An 18,482-nucleotide genomic window follows, 5' to 3' on the forward strand; every position below is an offset into this window, starting at 1 on the left:
TAGTCAATCTAGTTATTTTCAACCCCTCCTCTTAGTTCATTCACCCTCTTTTCTGGCTATAAAGTATCTTGCATCTGTAGTTGTATTAGCATAGGCATATTGAAGCAGTTAGTGGGAGACTAAATATATTGCTACCATTATCTATTGTAAAATGTTGACAGTTTTAAAACACTTGCTTTTCATTGGCTAAAGGGTAGAAGACAAAAGCACCAAAGCTGTAATTTTATTGTAACAGTCTTTTAAATACGGGTAAGACAGCTATTGGGTGAATGGAGTGGAAAATTCCTGCCTTAGAGCAGTGTTTCAATGTAGAAGTGAAATTTTTGAAATGGGGGAAAAACAACTAAGTATCAAAAAAGAGAAAGCATCTACTAGGCTAATGTGCTATGTTAGCATATTCAGATCCACTTGTACTTTGGTGATATGAGAGTATTTTTATTTCCCTATCCTTTACTATGTAGTCAAATACTTTGTATATAATTGCTTACTGTTTGCTTGTAACCATGCATTTTTAAAAGTGGTTGTGGTCTAGTATTTAATGTGTTGAACACCACGTGATTGTTGATTGCAGCCTTTAGCTCATTTATGTCACCTAATCTGCATGTGCTCCAGTGACAAAAACAACACGTAAATTTAGTTTAAGTGGGTTTAGAAAAAATGGATGGGTAAAACAATTGAATTTTAAAATAGCTCAGTTACTGTGATCATGCCTTTTATATTTGTTTTAGAAGGATGCTATACAAAATAGATTCATATACATTTAGATCTTTTATACATGCAAGCCACTTTCCTGCAAAGACGAGTGTGCATGAAGAAAAGAACTGAAAATCTCATACTGACCTTTTTTTGAAACATTCTGACCTGTCATTGTTTACACATGTCTTAAACAACTATTAACATACACTGATCATTTCTGTATTATCTATATCTATTATTTATTATTACATATCTTACACATCAATATTGCTGCTACTTCTTTGTCTTGTCTTTGCACAGTGTCTTGTCTTGTTTGTGTTTAGAATTAAAAATTTTAATTTAAAAATTAATTTTTAATTTATTATTTGCATGTCATGTTGTTACACTGTGGACCCTGAGCTTCACAATTTCGTCAATCTGTATACTTGTATATGGTTGAGATGACAGTAAAGTTCACTTTGACTTTTTTTCCTTTTATAAAAAAACAAGTACACCATAGTGAAGATAATTTATGCATTCTTCAATTACCATAATATTTATGTGACATTTTTTGCACACAAGCAGTCAGAGCATCAAATGTTTTTCAATTTTACATACTGTACACTTGCTTAAATGTTTTGTTTGATTGAAGCAGTTTGTTCTGCTGTACTACTATATTCTTTTTTGTTTGTTTCTTTTTCAAATGCCCTTGTGGTAAATTCTTCCAAACATCTTACAGATTTTGCCATAACTTTTGACTTTGCCTGCCTTTTATTCTCTTTTGCGTAAGTGAGCTCACATAATTTCAATTGTTTTGAGTTCAAGGCTCTGAGGTGACCACAGGCCAGTCTAGCATTCTTAGTGTTACACTTCAGGTCAGTCCTAATTGTGTTTACATTGTGTTTGAAGTGAATCTTATGAGATAATATTTTTGTCTACAAGTCATTTTCCTGAAGGTACATTGTAACTAATTAAAATCAATTTATATTATTTAGCACCTTCATTCTATCAATTTTGACCAGTTCATCTACTCTTCCAGCAATAAAGATCTTGATAGAACTGCCAATGTGCTTCACAGAAGGCAGCAGACAGGCATGCCATATCTTTTTTTGATCTATTGGCATCTTTGTGATGCAACATCTTGACTTGCTTCATAGCTTTTCTGTAACAGGCTGTTCCTTCATGCTTTGTTTTTCTAGTACTGCAACCTCTTCTGCTTGTTGCCTTTCTACAAGGATGGTTTATTAACCGCAACATACCCTTCAAGACCATTACCTTTAGGACTTTTTCTCCAAGTTTAAGGACAAATATTCTTGGGTGCCAGATGGCTTGCACAGATGCTAAGCAAACATTTCACTGGATTTCCTTCTGTCCCTCACAGAATTGACCTTTAAGTACAGGGCATTAAATTCAGACCTCTTCTTGTGTATTCTTCCCTCAGTTTTCTTCACTGTTCTTTCAGTTGTTTTTAGTCTAATTTTTTCACAAGCAAAAAAATGCGACCAAGATAATCATCTTTAAAAATAATTTTCTAAAGTGGCTTAAGACTGCTTACTATATATTTGTGATAATATCTGAGGAACTGCCTTTAATTTGAGTGCTTTACATATCTGAATCCAAAAAGGGATCTCGTTAATTGGGAATCCCTTTAAATGTTGCCATAAGTACTGAAATATGTGAAAAGTACCATTTACACCTGTTAAAATATTCACCAAAAATAAGCACCGAATGCTTAAAGTTCTACCACAAAGCACCGGTTAATGAGAAGTCTGCATTCTAGTAGTGTGGTATAGACTGTTACAATCAATTTCTCCCTATGCACTTTGATGCCATCCAGGAGTACACCAACTATCACTATTAATTGATGAGGGGTGATTGTAACACCAATGCTGTGTGATGAGTACGTATAAAGATTTTTGTCCAAAATTATGTTAATTTAGTGCATTCCAAAACATATGGCCTAGTGATTCTGGAGTTGGATTGCAGCAGTCATAGTTTGGGATTCGCTTTCGGTACATTTTGGACAATTTTAAACATGATAAGAGTTTGACCAATGAAAAGATCTTAAGTTGAATTATGGAATGCTTGATACATATTGTCGCTCTTAGGTCACAGAATTGCACAGACGCACACAGGAGATTATAGAGACAGGAACTTTATTCAAACACTTGAAACAAACATATGTCTCTTTCAGAAGTAAAACGAGCTAAATGTGTAGACAGTGGGGACAGTTCCCTCTGTCAATTAAAAGAATAGAAAACCATCTTCCTCTTCATAGGGGCGTGCCTTGGGAGCAGGACCCCCAACAGGAGCAGCGGGTGTCTGGGGGAGAAGAGAGACAAGGCAATGAGACAAAAGGACAGGTGCTGTACAGGCTTTTAAATGTACGAAGTGCTGTGTGAGAAGCAGATCACGCAACACAGCAGCAGCAGCAAGCCAGCAGCTAATGGAGCAAAGAGGAGGTAAAAAAAGCTGTACTTGTTTCCGATTGTATCACCGTTTTAGAGGGGTTTCGAAGGAGCGACAGCGTCTTCTAGGGGGGCTTTCAGCCCCCCTCTTCACAATATAGAATTAGTTTATTGTATGTATGGCTGACTTCCAGTCCTTTTCTGAGATGACAATTGAAATGTCCCTTTCCCACCATTCCTCAGGATCAATGAAGGGTAGATTCTTTGAAATACAGTGTATAAATATATTGTTCAAATATTTTCTTAGCTGTCATCAAGATGCCTTACCTCTGGGAGAGAGATGTGGAGAGTTGGATTTCTTTTAACTAAATTTCAATTTTTGCAAAAAGGAATAAAAGTGTATAACTTAAAGGTTAAATATGAGCGTAATCTATAATATTGTATAGGTAATGCAAAGTTGACTAACTCACTCATCAACAAAAACGCTATTTCTCATTTAGTTAAAATGCTGAAATTTGACAAGATGGTACATTTAGAGCATTCGGTTTGTGCTAACGAAGGACATTTTGACTTATCAAAACCAGGGTAAACCCCATTTCCTGCCCCCCCCAACTGAAAAACTAAATACATGTACCCCAAAATCTTAAAAATGCTTTGATGGATGCAATTCAAATTTGGTGATGTTATAGAAAAAATAAAATAAGTTGTCATGTGTAGTTTTTTATTTTGTTATTTTTTTTTTTAGTATTTTGCTAAATTGTATGCTCTCGAATGCACTGAAATTGTGCTTTATGCAGAGCTTGCTGTTGACTTTTGCCACTCTTAGATGCCTGCTGGCTCTCATGTTAGTTATTTGCTCCATCAACCTCCAGTCCCTGATATGGTCGATGAAAACTATCCGGCTCCCCAACACACCAACTCTTGAATCATAGTGCTGTAAACTCCAAAGGAGAAACGTCAGTTAGTCTTTGAGGCGGTGGGATTTCATGTAGGGAGGCCACAGAAAGTGTGTTGCAACATTCAAAGCTAATACTTTTTGCTATTCACACTAATACATCAGTGTTAACAACATAAGTTTATGGACATACCTTCTCAATCCATAGTATATTCTATAGGTTAAAAACTGAGTACTTCTGAGAAAGTGGAAAAAACATGATTTAATGTGTATAGGAGTGATAGAGCTTCTCTACCTCAATGTATCCTGCATTGGTTCAGTATTTTAAGTTATTGATGGAGAACTGGACTGCTGCTGAACTGATGATAGTTAGCATTGAATTGAGTACTAAGCAGGGCATACGCGGAAGATTTAGAACAGGATTTGTTTTCCATTGCAAGCCAGGTTAATGTGAATTCATGAATTTTTGCTGATTTGTAAGATTTTATTGTGTGTGTGTTTGCTGCCTAGCAGTAAAACTGAAAGTTAGGTAGTTGCATACCTTTGGCTTTAGATCTCTGTAAAATCGTCTTTTGTATGTGTGTCCTTATAGAATTACAGGTGAATCATGGTTAGGGGTGGGCGGTATGACCAAAATTCTATATCACGGTATTTTTCTAAATTATCCCGGTTTCACGGTATTCAACGGTATTTTTTTCCCCATGCATGAGTGGATGTTAACCACATTTTCCACTGGAATTACTGGCTAAGAATAACCTATTCCACTGTCAAGAGTATTGTACATTGTACAAAAAAAAACATTTTAATGTGCACACAAGTATTAATACAGGTTTGCATTGCCCCATAAAGTGGTAGTTTTCAAGGGGATGGCACTAATGGAGAAGGTATCACATTGCATGACTGATGCAGTCAAAATATAGAACCTTTTTATTGAACAAATTTTGCAAAAACGTAAACTATAATTTTGACAACATATTTTCAACCATACAAAGAGGCATTTAGACTTAGTAAAATATCCAGAAGTGCTTGTCAAAAGTTGTATTGCACTGAATATGTCTTAGAAAAGGAATAAATAGTAAATATTTTTTGTAAACCAACTACACTTTCTGTTAATGTTAACAATCTCTGTCCACTGACACGTTAAAGTGACTTTTTAAACAACTTTATCATCATTAAACTGCGTAATATTTAAACTAATAAATAATAACAATAAAATAAATAATAGTATTATTACTGATAGTTGCACTATTATGTTCAGTGTAGAGAACTTTATCGCAGGTGTGACGAGGCTCCAAAAAACTGGATGCATGAATGGGTATCGCACAAGTTTAACTTAAATATTGTATAAATGTTGGGTTTGTGATCTGGTGGTCGGAGACACGAACACAGAATTCAATGCATGTTTTTCTGAGCGGGCTTTCTTTATTGCATGCGTGCTGTCTCTATCTGACGTACTAAAACCCCAGTTCCTATCCGTCCTTTTTCTTTCTACACATAACCAATCACCACACGATAAACGTCTTTGTGAAATTAAAACTAGTTATAAACTTAGCCCATGGAGTGTTCAGAACTTTAAAAATATCTTCGTTATACATGTTTAATTATGCCATCCATTCAGAGTTGCGCCCATCTCTGAACGAGTCGCCAGCACATCAAAGGATGAATATAAGCAAAATATACACTAGCAGGGTCAATATAGCACAACAAAACCCCACATCCTACATGACTTTGAAAGGAAACTGAAGCGCCGAGTAAACCCACCAGAAAAACATGCAAATGCAAGGCAGGCACGCCACCGTGCCCCCATATGATTAATGCATGCTTTAATGCATTTCACCATGAAAATTATATTAAGTATTTATTTTAGCATTCTAAATGTTCAGAGAGAAGGAAGATCATGAAGTGAATGTATTCTGTGCGGGGTTCGCTGCCGGCGCAGCGAAGAAGACAAGAAGAAGTCAGTTTAAGAATCACTTAACACAAAGCATTTAATGTGCTATATAACTTATGACGGGCTTTGAAAACATGTCGTCACACTATTACACAGTACCCAGGTACATTACACTGTATTTAAAACAAGTACAACATGGCTTGCAGTATTATCCAGTAGTATAGAAACAGTATTTACACATCTGACCTTTTAAAACTAAAGTATCTCCAGACTTTCTGTCCATTTTCACCACGCAGCATTCCTATGCTACCGCCCACTATTTGGTGGTGTAGCAGTGAAAAAGAGCCCTAGTGCAACAAATCTGTGTTTAGCGGTGTAGCAGTGAAAAAAGTCCCCACTTGAACAGTTTCCTGCTGCGCCAGATTCCGAACGTCGTTTAGGCAATTTAAACCGGTGTTGCGGTATAAGAAAAATCCAAATCATAAAAAAAATAAAAGCCGGTTTTTGGTATGAACCGGTATACCGCCCAGCACTAATCATGGTATACTTGAACCTAATTTCTTAGAGTGATTTATTTATGTCTATAGGGATACTCTGGAATTGATAAAGCAGCTTATGAATTTAGTGTTATTCTTCTAAGATGATATAAAGGGTGAACCATCTATTAACATCTTGTTTGATTTTATCCAATGTACTTCCAAACTTGTACTGAAAAATAACTTTAAAGTATATTTACTTGTGATGGTTATCCCCAGTTGTTTTGTGTTTTGATATCATGAGCGAAGAACTATCCAATCTAGCACTGTACTGGAACATTAGAACAATCTAGATGAGAACCTGCCATTCAGTCCAACAAGGCTTGTCAGCCCTCTTCACTTCGTTCTTCTAAAAAATATTGTCTAGTTTTGAAAGTTCCTAAAGTCTTACTGTCTACCACACTACTTGGTAGATTATTCCAAGTGTCTATGGCTCTCTCTGTAAAGAAAAACTTCCTAATGTTTGTGAAGTTTACCCTTAACATGTTTCCAACTGTGTCCACTTGGTCTTGATGAACTCATTTTAAAATAACAACAAAAACATTTATTTGCATAGCACATTTTCATACAAATGGTGTAGCTCAAAGTGCTTTACAAGATGAAGAAAGAAAAAAAATATATAAATATTAGGCAATGCTAAATACCAAAGAATAAAGTAAGGTCCAATGGCCAGGGAGGACAGAAAAAACAAACAAAATCTGCAAGGGTTCCAAGGCCATGAGACCGCCCAGCCCCCACTAGGCATTCTACCTAACTTAAATGATCTCAATCAGTCCTCATGGTTTTCAGGCTTCACATGGAAGAATTAGATGATGGTGGTCATGTGGACCCCTGGCCTTCAATCCAACAACATAGGGACTGCACGGTACTTTGATCAGGTGGTGGTAGCGCAGATCTCCACCACAGAAAACCGGAAAATGAACAGCAAAGAAAGTAGGGGTTAGTGTGGATTTTGGAGTCATGAAAAAAAAAATTAAATTTATATACAAAATATCAGAATTACACTAAAATGAAGCCACGAGAAAGCAATGTTAAAGTAATGGGTTTTAGAAGATTTTTAAAGTGCTCCACTGTATTAGCCTGGTGAATTTCTGTCAGTAAACTATTCCAGATTTTAGGTGCGTAACAGTAGAAGGCTGCCTCACCACTTCTTTTAAGTTTAGCTCTTGGAATTATAAGCAGACACTCATTTGAAGGTCTAAGGTTACAATTTGGAGTGAAAGGTATTCCGAGATATAGGATGGAACAAGATTATTTAAGGCTTTGTAAACCATAAATAGTATTTTAAAGTCAATTCTAAATGACACGGGTAACCAATGTAGTGACATCAAAACTGGAGAGATGTGTTTGGATTTTCTTTTCCTAGTTAAGATTCTGGCAGCTGAATTCTGCATTAGTTGTAATTGATTGATGTCTTTTTTGAGTAGTCCTGAGAGGGGTGCATTTTTCAGCATCTTGCAAAGTTATAAGGGGTCTAATTTTTGCTATATTTCTTAAGTGAAAAAATGCTGTCCTAGTAATCTGATTAATATGTGATTTAAAATGTAGGTCATTGTCAATAAACACCCCTAAATTGTTTACCTCTGTCTTAACTTTCAAGCCTAATGGATCAGGTTTATTTCTAATACCCTCTGTTGTGATGTGAGATTTTGCATATAACTTGATAAATATTTTGTATGTCTTTATTTGTAATTTAGGCAAAGCAATGTTAATTTAGTGTTACATTAATTAGTGTTCACCCCCCCCCCCCCTTTTGGAATGGGTCTCTTTAAATTTTACGACAGAGTTTTGGGGGTGTGCCTTAAACCACTTTGGCAAGTGTTTCTCTGCTAAAGTCTTTCAACCCCCGCAAGTAAGCCAGGTTACATTAACATATGGTTTGGGGGTAGGTGTTAAGATGTTCTATTTCCCCCATTGGTCTGAAGTATGGCTGTTTGGAATTGGTTTGGATCAGAAGCTTTTAAGTACCATGATGTCCTTTTGACTGTAGGGGTTGGACAGAACATCTATAAATTTACTTGTTTAACCTCACAATATCTCTCTTACTAACATCTGAAAGAAGCATCTCTTACTAACCTCTGATGATGAAGACAACACAATGAAGAGCACAGCTTAGCAGCCATATTGAACAGGCTTGCGGCCTGTTCTGAAGAAAGCTGACCACAAATTATTCCTTAACTAGAGACATTTTAAGTAACTACAAGTCTGTGTGCTGCCTGAAACTACACATCACAATTTAATCAGGTTGTATGGTTGCCAGTATTCAAATGTACTTTGCATATTGTTATTATTTATGAATTTTACCAATAATACATTGTTTTAAGTTGTAACTTAACTCCTGCTTGTCTTTTTACTATACCATCCATCCATCCATCCATTCTCCAACCCGCTGAATCCGAACACAGGGTAACGGGGGTCTGCTGGAGCCAGTCCCAGCCAACACAGGGCACAAGGCAGGAACCATTCCCAGGCAGGGTGCCAACTTACCACAGGACACACACAAACACACCCACCCACACACCAAGCATACACTAGGGCCAATTTAGAATCGCCAATCCACCTAACCAGCATGTCTTTGGACTGTGGGAGGAAACCGGAGTGCCCGGAGGATTTACTATACCTAATTGCCTAAAGATATAGAAGGGAAGGTGGGGATAAGTTAAATACTATAATCTCTTATAAACAGTGGTAAATCTGTGAGATTAGGCATTCTGACAAAGGCTACTTATTAATAATGCAACAGGGTAAAGTAGAGCAAATTATTACTCTACCAAGACAAATACCCTCATTATATCTATTTTTGCCAATCACTAAGATTTCTGATTTCTCCTTATTTAGCTTTAGAAAATTACTGCTCATCCATTCAGAAACACAAGTAAGACATTGTGTCAGTGAACCAAGAGAGTCAGGGTCATCAGGTGCTATTGATAAATACAGTTGTGTGTCGTCAGCATAGGAAGCATATAGATCGAAAAGAGCAGTGGACCCAGGATAGTTTATTGTGGAACACCATATAGAATATTCTGTTTGAAGTATAGTTACCACAACTAACAAAGAATTTTCTACCTGTCAAATAAGACTCAAACCAATTTATGACAATTTATGAGGCCCACCCACTGAATAAGGTAATTTATTAGAATATTGTGATCAGTGGTATCAAATGTGGCACTCAGATCTAAGTGGATGAGAACAGATAAACGTCTTCTCTCTGCATTTACACTCAAGTCATTTACTACTTTGAGTGCAGTTTCTGAACTATGATTTGTTCTAAAACCTGACTGAAACTTGTCAAGAACAGCATGTTTATGTCAAGTGATAATTTAGCTGCATAATGACTGCCTTTTCTAGGATTTTACTTAAGAAAGGCATGTTAGAAATAGGTCTAAAATTTTCAAAAACAGAGGAGTCAAGATTATTTTTCTTTAGCAGAGGTTTAACAGCAGCAGTCTTAAGACAGTCTGGGAATACCCCCATATCTAATGATGAATTTACTATGTCAAAAACACTCTGTTAGCACATCAGATACTTCTTTCAATAAACTTGTTGGTATTGGGTCAAGGATGCAGGTGGAGGGTCTCAGTTGAGAAATTATTTTGTATAAATCAGGTAAATCTATCCTGGTCAAAGAATTTAATTTGCTTAAAATGGAATACCAGGGTTTAAGAGGATCAGTATTGGGGGGATATACTACATTATTTCTAATATCATTAATTTTGTGATAAAAAAATATAGCAGAATCTTCAAGTTTCACTTGAAGTTTTTCAAAGGCATTCCATTGTGTGACATGGGTTTAGAAAACATTCAATAGTAGAAAAATTCGATCAATAGTAGAGAATAACAGTCTTGATCTACTGTACCAATTCCCTTCATATATTTAAACACTTCAATCATGTCACCTATTAATCTTCTTTTGCTTAAACTGAAAAGACTCATCTCTTTTAATCTTTCTTCCTAATACATCCACTGTAGCCCTGGAATGAGCCTGGTCCCTTTTCTGTGGACCTTTTCTAGTGCTGCTATATCCTTTTTGTATCCTGGAGACCAAAAGTGAACACAGTACTCTAGATTAGGCCTCACCAGTGTACAGTAATCCCTCCTCCATCGCGGGGGTTGCGTTCCAGAGCCACCCGCGAAATAAGAAAATCCGCGAAGTAGAAACCATATGTTTATATGGTTATTTTTAGAATGTCATGCTTGGGTCACAGATTTGCGCAGAAACACAGGAGGTTGTAGAGAGACAGGAACGTTATTCAAACACTGCAAACAAACATTTGTCTCTTTTTCAAAAGTTTAAACTGTGAGAACAAAGCAAGCAGTCAAAAAAAAAAAATCAATAGGGCTTTTTGGCTTTTAAGTATGCGAAGCACCGCCGGTACAAAGCTGTTGAAGGCGGCAGCTCACACCCCCTCTGTCAGGTGCAGGAAGAGACAGAGAGAGAGCCACAGAAAAACAAAGTCAAAAATCAATACGTGCTCTTTGAGCTTTTAAGTATGCGAAGCACCGTGCAGCATGTCCTTCAGGAAGCAGCTGCACACAGCCCCCCCTGCTCACACCCCCCTACGTCAGCGCAAGAGAGAGAGAGAGAGAAAGTAAGTTGGGTAGCTTCTCAGCCATCTGCCAATAGCGTCCCTTGTATGAAATCAACTGGGCAAACCAACTGAGGAAGCATGTACCAGAAATTAAAAGACCCATTGTTCGCAGAAACCCGCGAAGCAGCGAAAAATCCGCGATATATATTTAAATATGCTTACATATAAAATCCGCGATGGAGTGAAGCCGCGAAAGGCGAAGCGCGATATAGCGAGGGATCACTGTATTATAAAGCATCAGCATAACCTCCTTGGACTTGTACTCTGCACACAGTGCTATATAACCTAACATTCTGTTAGCCTTCTTAATGGCTTCTGAACACTTTCTGGAAGTTGACAGTGTTGATAGAGACCACTACAATTCCTAAATCCTTCTCATAAGGTGTACTCTTGATTTTCAGACCTCCCATTGTATATTCAAACCTAAAATTTTTACTTCCTATGTGTAATACTTTACATTTACTGACATTAAACTTCATCTGCTACAAATCTGCCCAAGCCAAGTCCCTCTGTAATGATTTAGCAGATTCTAATTTGGGATCCTGTAGTGATACTTTGTAAGGAGGGTGCGACAGTGTGCTGTATCAGTACATGCTCCCCTCTGATCTATTTTGGTATCATCTGCAAACCTAACCATCTTGTTACTTATATTTCTATCCAAATCATTTATATATATATATATATATATATATATATATATATATATATATATATATACAGTATATTAAAAATTGTAGCAGCCCTAGTGCTGAACACCACTCTTAAAATCAGCCAATTCTGATAAGGTTCCTTGCATCATCACCCTCTGTTTCCTGTGTCTGAACTAATTCTGCATCCATCTAAAAACATCACCCTGAACCTCCCACTTCTTTTAGTTTGATACCTGACTTCTTATGTGACACCTTACCAAATTCTTTCTGAAAGCCCAGATAAATAATTTCATAAGCTCCACTTTGATCATACCCTTTTGTTGCTTCCTCATAGAATTCCAGCGTATTAGTAAAACATGATCTCCTTTTGAACCCATGCTGACTGTTTAGAAGAACTCCTGTACTTGCCATGTGCTGCTCAATAATTCCTTTCATTAATTATCCTGTGATGTACGTTAAGCTCACTGGCCTATAGTTGCATGGATGTGTCCGGTCTTTTTATATGATGGGATATTTGCCATTTTCCAGTCCTTCGAAATTTCCCCAGTGATTTTCCTTTGCAGTTTCTCTTTTAACTGTTTATTAACCCACTGCAGAGATTTTTAAATTTCATATTAATTCCAAATTGACGTTTGTACTCATCCAGCATTTTAAACCTGTTTCACTGCTCTTCAGCTGTCTGAACACTTAAAAGCTTATCCTAGTCGATCCTCCTTAGACAGTTCTCAAATTTGGCCCTACCAAAGTTAAACTTAACAGTTTTAGTCTTTGCATCTGCATGATTACAAAACACTGAGCATTGTATTATGATATGGCCACTTGACCCTTGTGGTTCAATCACATCTACACCCTCAATTCTATCCTGATTATTACAAAATAGTAAATCTAGACAGGCTTCACCCCACGTTGGTTTTTAACATACTGTGTCAAAAAGCAGTCACCAATTACTTCTAAGAACTCCTGCTCTTGTACTCTATTTGCAAGATTATCCCAGGTAATTTTGATTAAAGTCCCCCAAGACTATAATATCCCCCTGTAAACCTGCCTTTTAATATTACTAAAAAGATGTGTGTTGAAATTACTGTCTGCATTGGGCGGTCTATAACATACTCCTAAAATAAGGCCTCTTTCCCTAAAGCTTTCCAGGCAAAGCCTTATATCCTCACTAAGATGGGTCTCATTGTCCAACTGACTAAATTCTGTTTGACATAAACAGCATCCCCACCTCCTTTTCTGTTCTGCCCATCCTTCCAAAAAAATGTGTATCCCTCTGTTATACTCATCCCCATCATTGTTATTTAGGTTTCTGTTGTTGCTGTAATATCATGATTATGGTCCTCTACATACAACTCCAACTCACTTGTTTTATTTTTGATACTTCTAGCATTATGGCAAGCAATTTTTAAAGTGTTACGAGTTTATCAAATTGATATTAATCTGATTTTAACATTTAAGACAAGACCATCTCATTTGTCTTCCTTTTTTGCTTTCATGGTCTGAAATTGGAAGTTTTAAATTGGAAGTTTTTCAATTCAGGCCTCATTATCTTTGTGTCAGACTGTAGTGGCTGATATTTGAGAAATTCGGAAATGATCTTGCTCTGCTAGGTTGAGAGATGATTTTTTCACTTTAATTGTGCTTGGTAAATTTCTTCGCTCTCTCCAAAGTCAACCTGAAAGATGAGATCAACTTTTGCCATACGTTGTCGGCTATATATTTTAGCATTGACCATGATTGTTAACCTGAAAAGATGTCTGGTTATTTGAAGCTTTTAGTAATTATTTTAACTTAAATCATATACTGTACAGTGTACATGAAGTGGTTCTTATAGGGAAAGAAAGAGAAAAAAAATAAATCAATAAAATGAACGGTAAGTTAAAGACTCATTTACACGACAGCCAAGTCTGCTTCTTGGAAAACTTTATTTTGAATAAATAGTATGTGGCCAATACATTAGGTAATCCTGCCCTTAGTTAGTGTCGGTAGCATCGTATAAAGTAGACCTATAGATAGATACAACTTTTTATGTTTTACAGAAGCTCTTTAAATAAATAAATAAATAGATATATATAAACACACACTATGGTCTGAACACCAGGTTGGGGAGAAAGCACTGGTACACCTTTTTGGCAGACACACGGTCCAGTCCCCTATGGGTCCTCAACAATGAGAATCCTAAGAGCCGGATCACTCTTGGGGAATCCCGCCACATGGCCATAGTGCCATAACTGGTGCTCCCTCTCAATGCAGGTAATGTGCTTCATTCGGGACTCCGGGAACGGGAACGGTCCTGGGTATGATGGTAAACTGCATCCGGCAAGCTGTCCTCCAAGTTGCAGGGAAATCATGGGGGTTGGTGGCAGGATTGAGACGACAGACAGACCCCTTTCATTATGCAGTTGATGGAGGGATAAGTCCTCGGGAGCTCCATCCCCAGAAGAGTCAAAACCGTCAGAGAGCCAAATAGTCCCTACTATTTATTTATTTTTACCACCACCCCCCCAGGAAAGAAATGTTAAGTGAAGTTTTTGTTTTGTTCTCATCTGTTGTCAACTACCCATAAATATTGATTTAAATGGGTCACCTTCTAGCATGGTTTACATTATTTTTAACAAGAGTTTGTGGAGTTTTTTGTTACTATTAAATAGATTTGTGATTGTGTCTGTAACTCTTGTTTGGTTATGTTCTTTCTTTTGCTATTTCAGGTGAAGAATGCTATTCAGGCTAAGCTAAACTGAAATGGTGGTGTTATAGTACTATAATATCACTGGTCATCAAGTGTATCTCTTCACTGTATCACAATACGTACCTTTTTTTAGCCTGATAATGAATAAGGCCATAGGATCTAGGAATTATGTAGAATGTGGCAATAAGTTTATTTCAATGCAGTGACTTACTCAGTCAATAGATATGTTAATTTGACCACCTGTGGAATCTGATGCACCCTCTATATGAAGCTGAAGTCTAATTCAGCTAATTTACAATAAGAAAGGGACACATTGAAGTTAACATGGGCCCTTTTCCTCAAACTGCATGACAAACGTGTTGTGAATTGATCATTTCAGGTTATTCTGGTGGGGAAATGGGGGAAGAAAGGTGATATTAGGTAAATATACCTATTAGTTGTATATCTTTCATTCATTGAATAACATATAACACTTTGGTAAAATGAAAGTTTTAGTTGAAGTTGAAGGTCCAAAACTTTTTTTTGAATTTTGTAGAATTCCTCTTCACTGATATATTTGTATGTGCAGGAATATTATGTTAAAGGTGTTTATTATTGTATTTCATTGATGCAGCTGTTGAAATGTAAAAATGTATTTTTTTTTCATTTCCAGTAGAACTGAAACCTTAACTCAACATTTGCTTTACATTTCAGGTTTAACTGACCTAGCCACTAAACAGAGCCATGAAAGAAAAGCATGCCCTCTACCAAGCCCAAAGCATCATGCAGGCAGAATATCTGAAGTGGCCCAGTACAAAGATGAAGTAAAAAGTCATACAATGAACACTGAAGTTAGAGCAGTGAGCAGCACTACCAGAATCAAACCTGCTGCTGTGCTTTCTGAGAGTCTAGATTCTGTCTTATCAAAAAACTTTTGCCAGCTAGCACTGGGTGAAAGAAATCGGAGTGAGAGAAGGTAAAATGTACATGTTTGCAGTTTTTATTTAAAATTTTCTATACGTAAATTCTACCTCTGTTTTCATTGACTTTTTTTTTCCTTTCTCATCTTTACATAAAATATATGACTTGGATTACCAACCTTTAATTAAACTTCATAAATATATGCATAATGGAGATGTGCTACTTTGGGAAAGCATTATTTTAACATGCTATTTAACAGGTTAATCCTATAACAGCTCACTGAAAGTATTGGTGTAGTATTGGTTTACCATCTCTTAATTTTAACACATTGCTATTTAAGGCATTTTGAACAGATTTTTTTTTTCCTTTTAATCTGGGGCACTTCAGTAAAGAGTGGTGTAGAGCTGTCAGCTGGCCACTTGGTTTTGAGCTGTCTCAGAAGACTAAGGCAACAAGCAGATACATCTGGGAGACTGGTAAGCAGGTAGTTTGGATCTCCTGGAAATGTTTAGCCTCGGTTCAACTAAGATGTGACTTAATCTTGGTGCAGGGCAGGGATATAGTCTATGGGTGAATACCAGGGCAGGACAAGTCATGAAATTAAGAGGTCATCGATGTATGAATGAATACTTCTAGGTCAAGAAGGAAGTAGTTATGTCATCAACCAAAGCCAAGCCAAAACATTCCTTAGAGTGTGTGGTAAAGAAAGTCTGGAGTATACTATGTAGAGGTGATAGGAACACTTTGAGGATCTTCTGAATGTAGCAAGACTCTGCCAAAGTTGTGTCTTATATCTCCATTTATAATTTTCATGGATGGGATATCTGAGTGCATCTCAGCACTCTGTTGATGAAGATCTGCGTGGAGCACCAGCTGATTGATTTCTGCATGCACTTGACCAGCTCTCAGCTGAGTTTTAGGTAGTTACAGTTAGATCCACACTGCAAAATCTAAGGTATAGTTTATTTTATATTAAATAACTAGCCATGTGTGGCCAACTATGTTGCGCGTGTTAAAGTTGTCTGTGAAGGGCTCCCTGTTTAAACACGGCTGCCAGTCGTGAACTGGGCCCTTCGTCGCACAGCATTATGATTTTTTATAAGGGAAACAAAATTACAAAACAAAACCCTTGGACATTGATTCGATAGGAACGACCTACTCGGAATCACTGTCCGAATAGTAATTATGTGGTGGTGGAGGAGCATTTCTGCTTCTCTCCGTTCACAGTCCGTCTCGTTTTCATGACGCTGTCGTTTCCTCTCATGATCTCTTCTCAACCTTTCTCCAATCTCGCAGGTTGCTTTGTGGCAATCCAAAGAGTAAGGAAGAACCAATGCTTCTTTCTTGAACTCCAAACGCCGACTGATGGAAAATCACAGAAGTGTGCCCGACTTATATACTCAGACTGCCGACTCCAAGAAGTGGGTGAACATTCGATTTGGACGAAGTGCTGCCAATGACGGTTGATAGAAACACAAAAAACCACAGTCTTGACAATGAAGCAGGTGTCGACGCCAGATCTAAACAAAAGCATGGTGTCGACGCCAGATCTAAACACACAGAGTGCTATCGACAGTGTTTGTAAACAAAAGTAACAACCAAGGTGTTGTGTATTCAGCCAGTACAAACAGCACGTAGTCTCGTTTAGTTCAATCCTCTTTAATCACCACACTCCAACCTCATCCAACGATCCTCCCCCTCACTTCCTCTCCTCCTCCATCACTACTGCCCTCTACTGAACACAGCAAGAACACCACACAAGGCAGTGAATTCGCGGACAAAGATCAAGATCCAAATGAAGATTATATATAAAGATGTTGCCTACTGTCTTAAAACTGAAAATCTTTAATTGTAATATTTGGTAACACAGATTAATAATATAAAATTCACAACATTTAATGTTATTGAGGAAGTTGTTGTGTGATTGGCATCATTCACTAAAAAGGCAAAGATGAAACTTTGCATTTTATTCATAACTAGTAACATTTGAACCTCTGGTCCTCGAAGAAAGCTGGTGTATGTGCCTCTTACAAAACACAGCACCCCAGGTCACTTTATCGAGGTTGCTGCCAAGTCTTTCAATAACATCCAATGTTGCCACAGTTCTTTTTTTTTTTTTTGACAGATGTGTGTTCAACTGACCTGAAGTCCACTAAAGTGGTCTAGAAAGGCTGCATCTCCAATGCTTTTCGTGTGTGATTTTTAGTCTGCCTGTGCACTGCGCTTTTCTGTCAGCAGCGTATGCTACTGTGATGTTCTTGTCTCTTTAGCCGGAAGGCCATAGCACTGCTTTTTTGCGAGGCATGAAGCTGCATCACTGTGTTGCTGCTTGCTGGTAGAAGCACCTTAACCCCCCCCACTGTACTGTTCTTGTCAGCGGCATGCATCACTGTGGTTTTTTTGTTAGCCAAGGCACATATCTGCATTGCTGCCTGCCATGAAAATGACGCAAAGCTCAATTTCATGGCCGAGGTAGTCCACACATCCAATTCATGGGTCTTGTTGCATTTATCACATCATAAGCTGTCGACTGAGACCAAGATCAAGGTTAAAAGCTCAGGGGTGCGTGAGATTTTACGTGTCAGACAGACAACCCTTAGATAGAGATACATACAGTTAGGTCCATAAATATTTGGACAGAGACAACTTTTTTCTAATTTTGATTCTGTACATTACCACAATGAATTTTAAATGAAACAACTCAGATGCAGTTGAAGTGCATACTTTCAGCTTTAATTCAGTGGGGTGAACAAAACGATTGCATAAAAATGTGAGGCAACTAAAGCATTTTTTAACACAATCCCTTCATTTCAGGGGCTCAAAAGTAATTGGACAATTGACTCAAAGGCTATTTCATGGGCAGGTGTGGGCAAGTGCATCGTTATGTCATTATCAATTAAGCAGATAAAAGGCCTGGAGTTGATTTGAGGTGTGGTGCTTGCATGTGGAAGATTTTGCTGTGAACAGACAACATGCAGTCAAAGGAGCTCTCCATGCAGGTGAAGGAAGCCATCCTTAAGCTGCGAAAACAGAAAAAACCCATTCAAGAAATTGCTACAATATTATGAGTGGCAAAATCTACAGTTTGGTACATCCTGAGAAAGAAAGCAAGCACTGGTGAACTCGGCAACGCAAAAAGACCTGGACGTCCATGGAAGACAACAGTGGTGGATGATCGCAGAATCATTTCCATGGTGAAGAGAAACCCCTTCACAACAGCCAACCAAGTGAACAACACTCTCCAGGGGGTAG

The 18,482-nt window shown here is 37.5% G+C and overlaps 2 protein-coding genes across 4 annotated transcripts in view; both read left to right on the top strand.

Annotated features, from left to right (window-relative positions):
- Window positions 1-18,482, top strand: part of LOC114662582 (NADH-cytochrome b5 reductase 3-like) — a 1,047,486-nt gene that overhangs the window by 454,838 nt on the left and 574,166 nt on the right. The gene's annotated exons all lie outside the window — the stretch shown is intronic.
- si:dkey-103i16.6 (uncharacterized protein LOC557125 homolog) overlaps window positions 1-18,482 on the top strand; it is a 104,814-nt gene that overhangs the window by 59,474 nt on the left and 26,858 nt on the right. For both annotated transcript variants that reach the window (XM_028816076.2, XM_028816083.2), the window contains exon 2: window positions 15,024-15,285. In XM_028816076.2, coding sequence (XP_028671909.2) covers window positions 15,024-15,285 — 262 coding nt within the window. The remainder of the gene's footprint in view (window positions 1-15,023; window positions 15,286-18,482) is intronic.

The sequence above is a fragment of the Erpetoichthys calabaricus genome, chromosome 1, assembly GCF_900747795.2.
Source record: "Erpetoichthys calabaricus chromosome 1, fErpCal1.3, whole genome shotgun sequence".
Taxonomy (NCBI): Eukaryota; Metazoa; Chordata; class Cladistia; order Polypteriformes; family Polypteridae; genus Erpetoichthys; species Erpetoichthys calabaricus.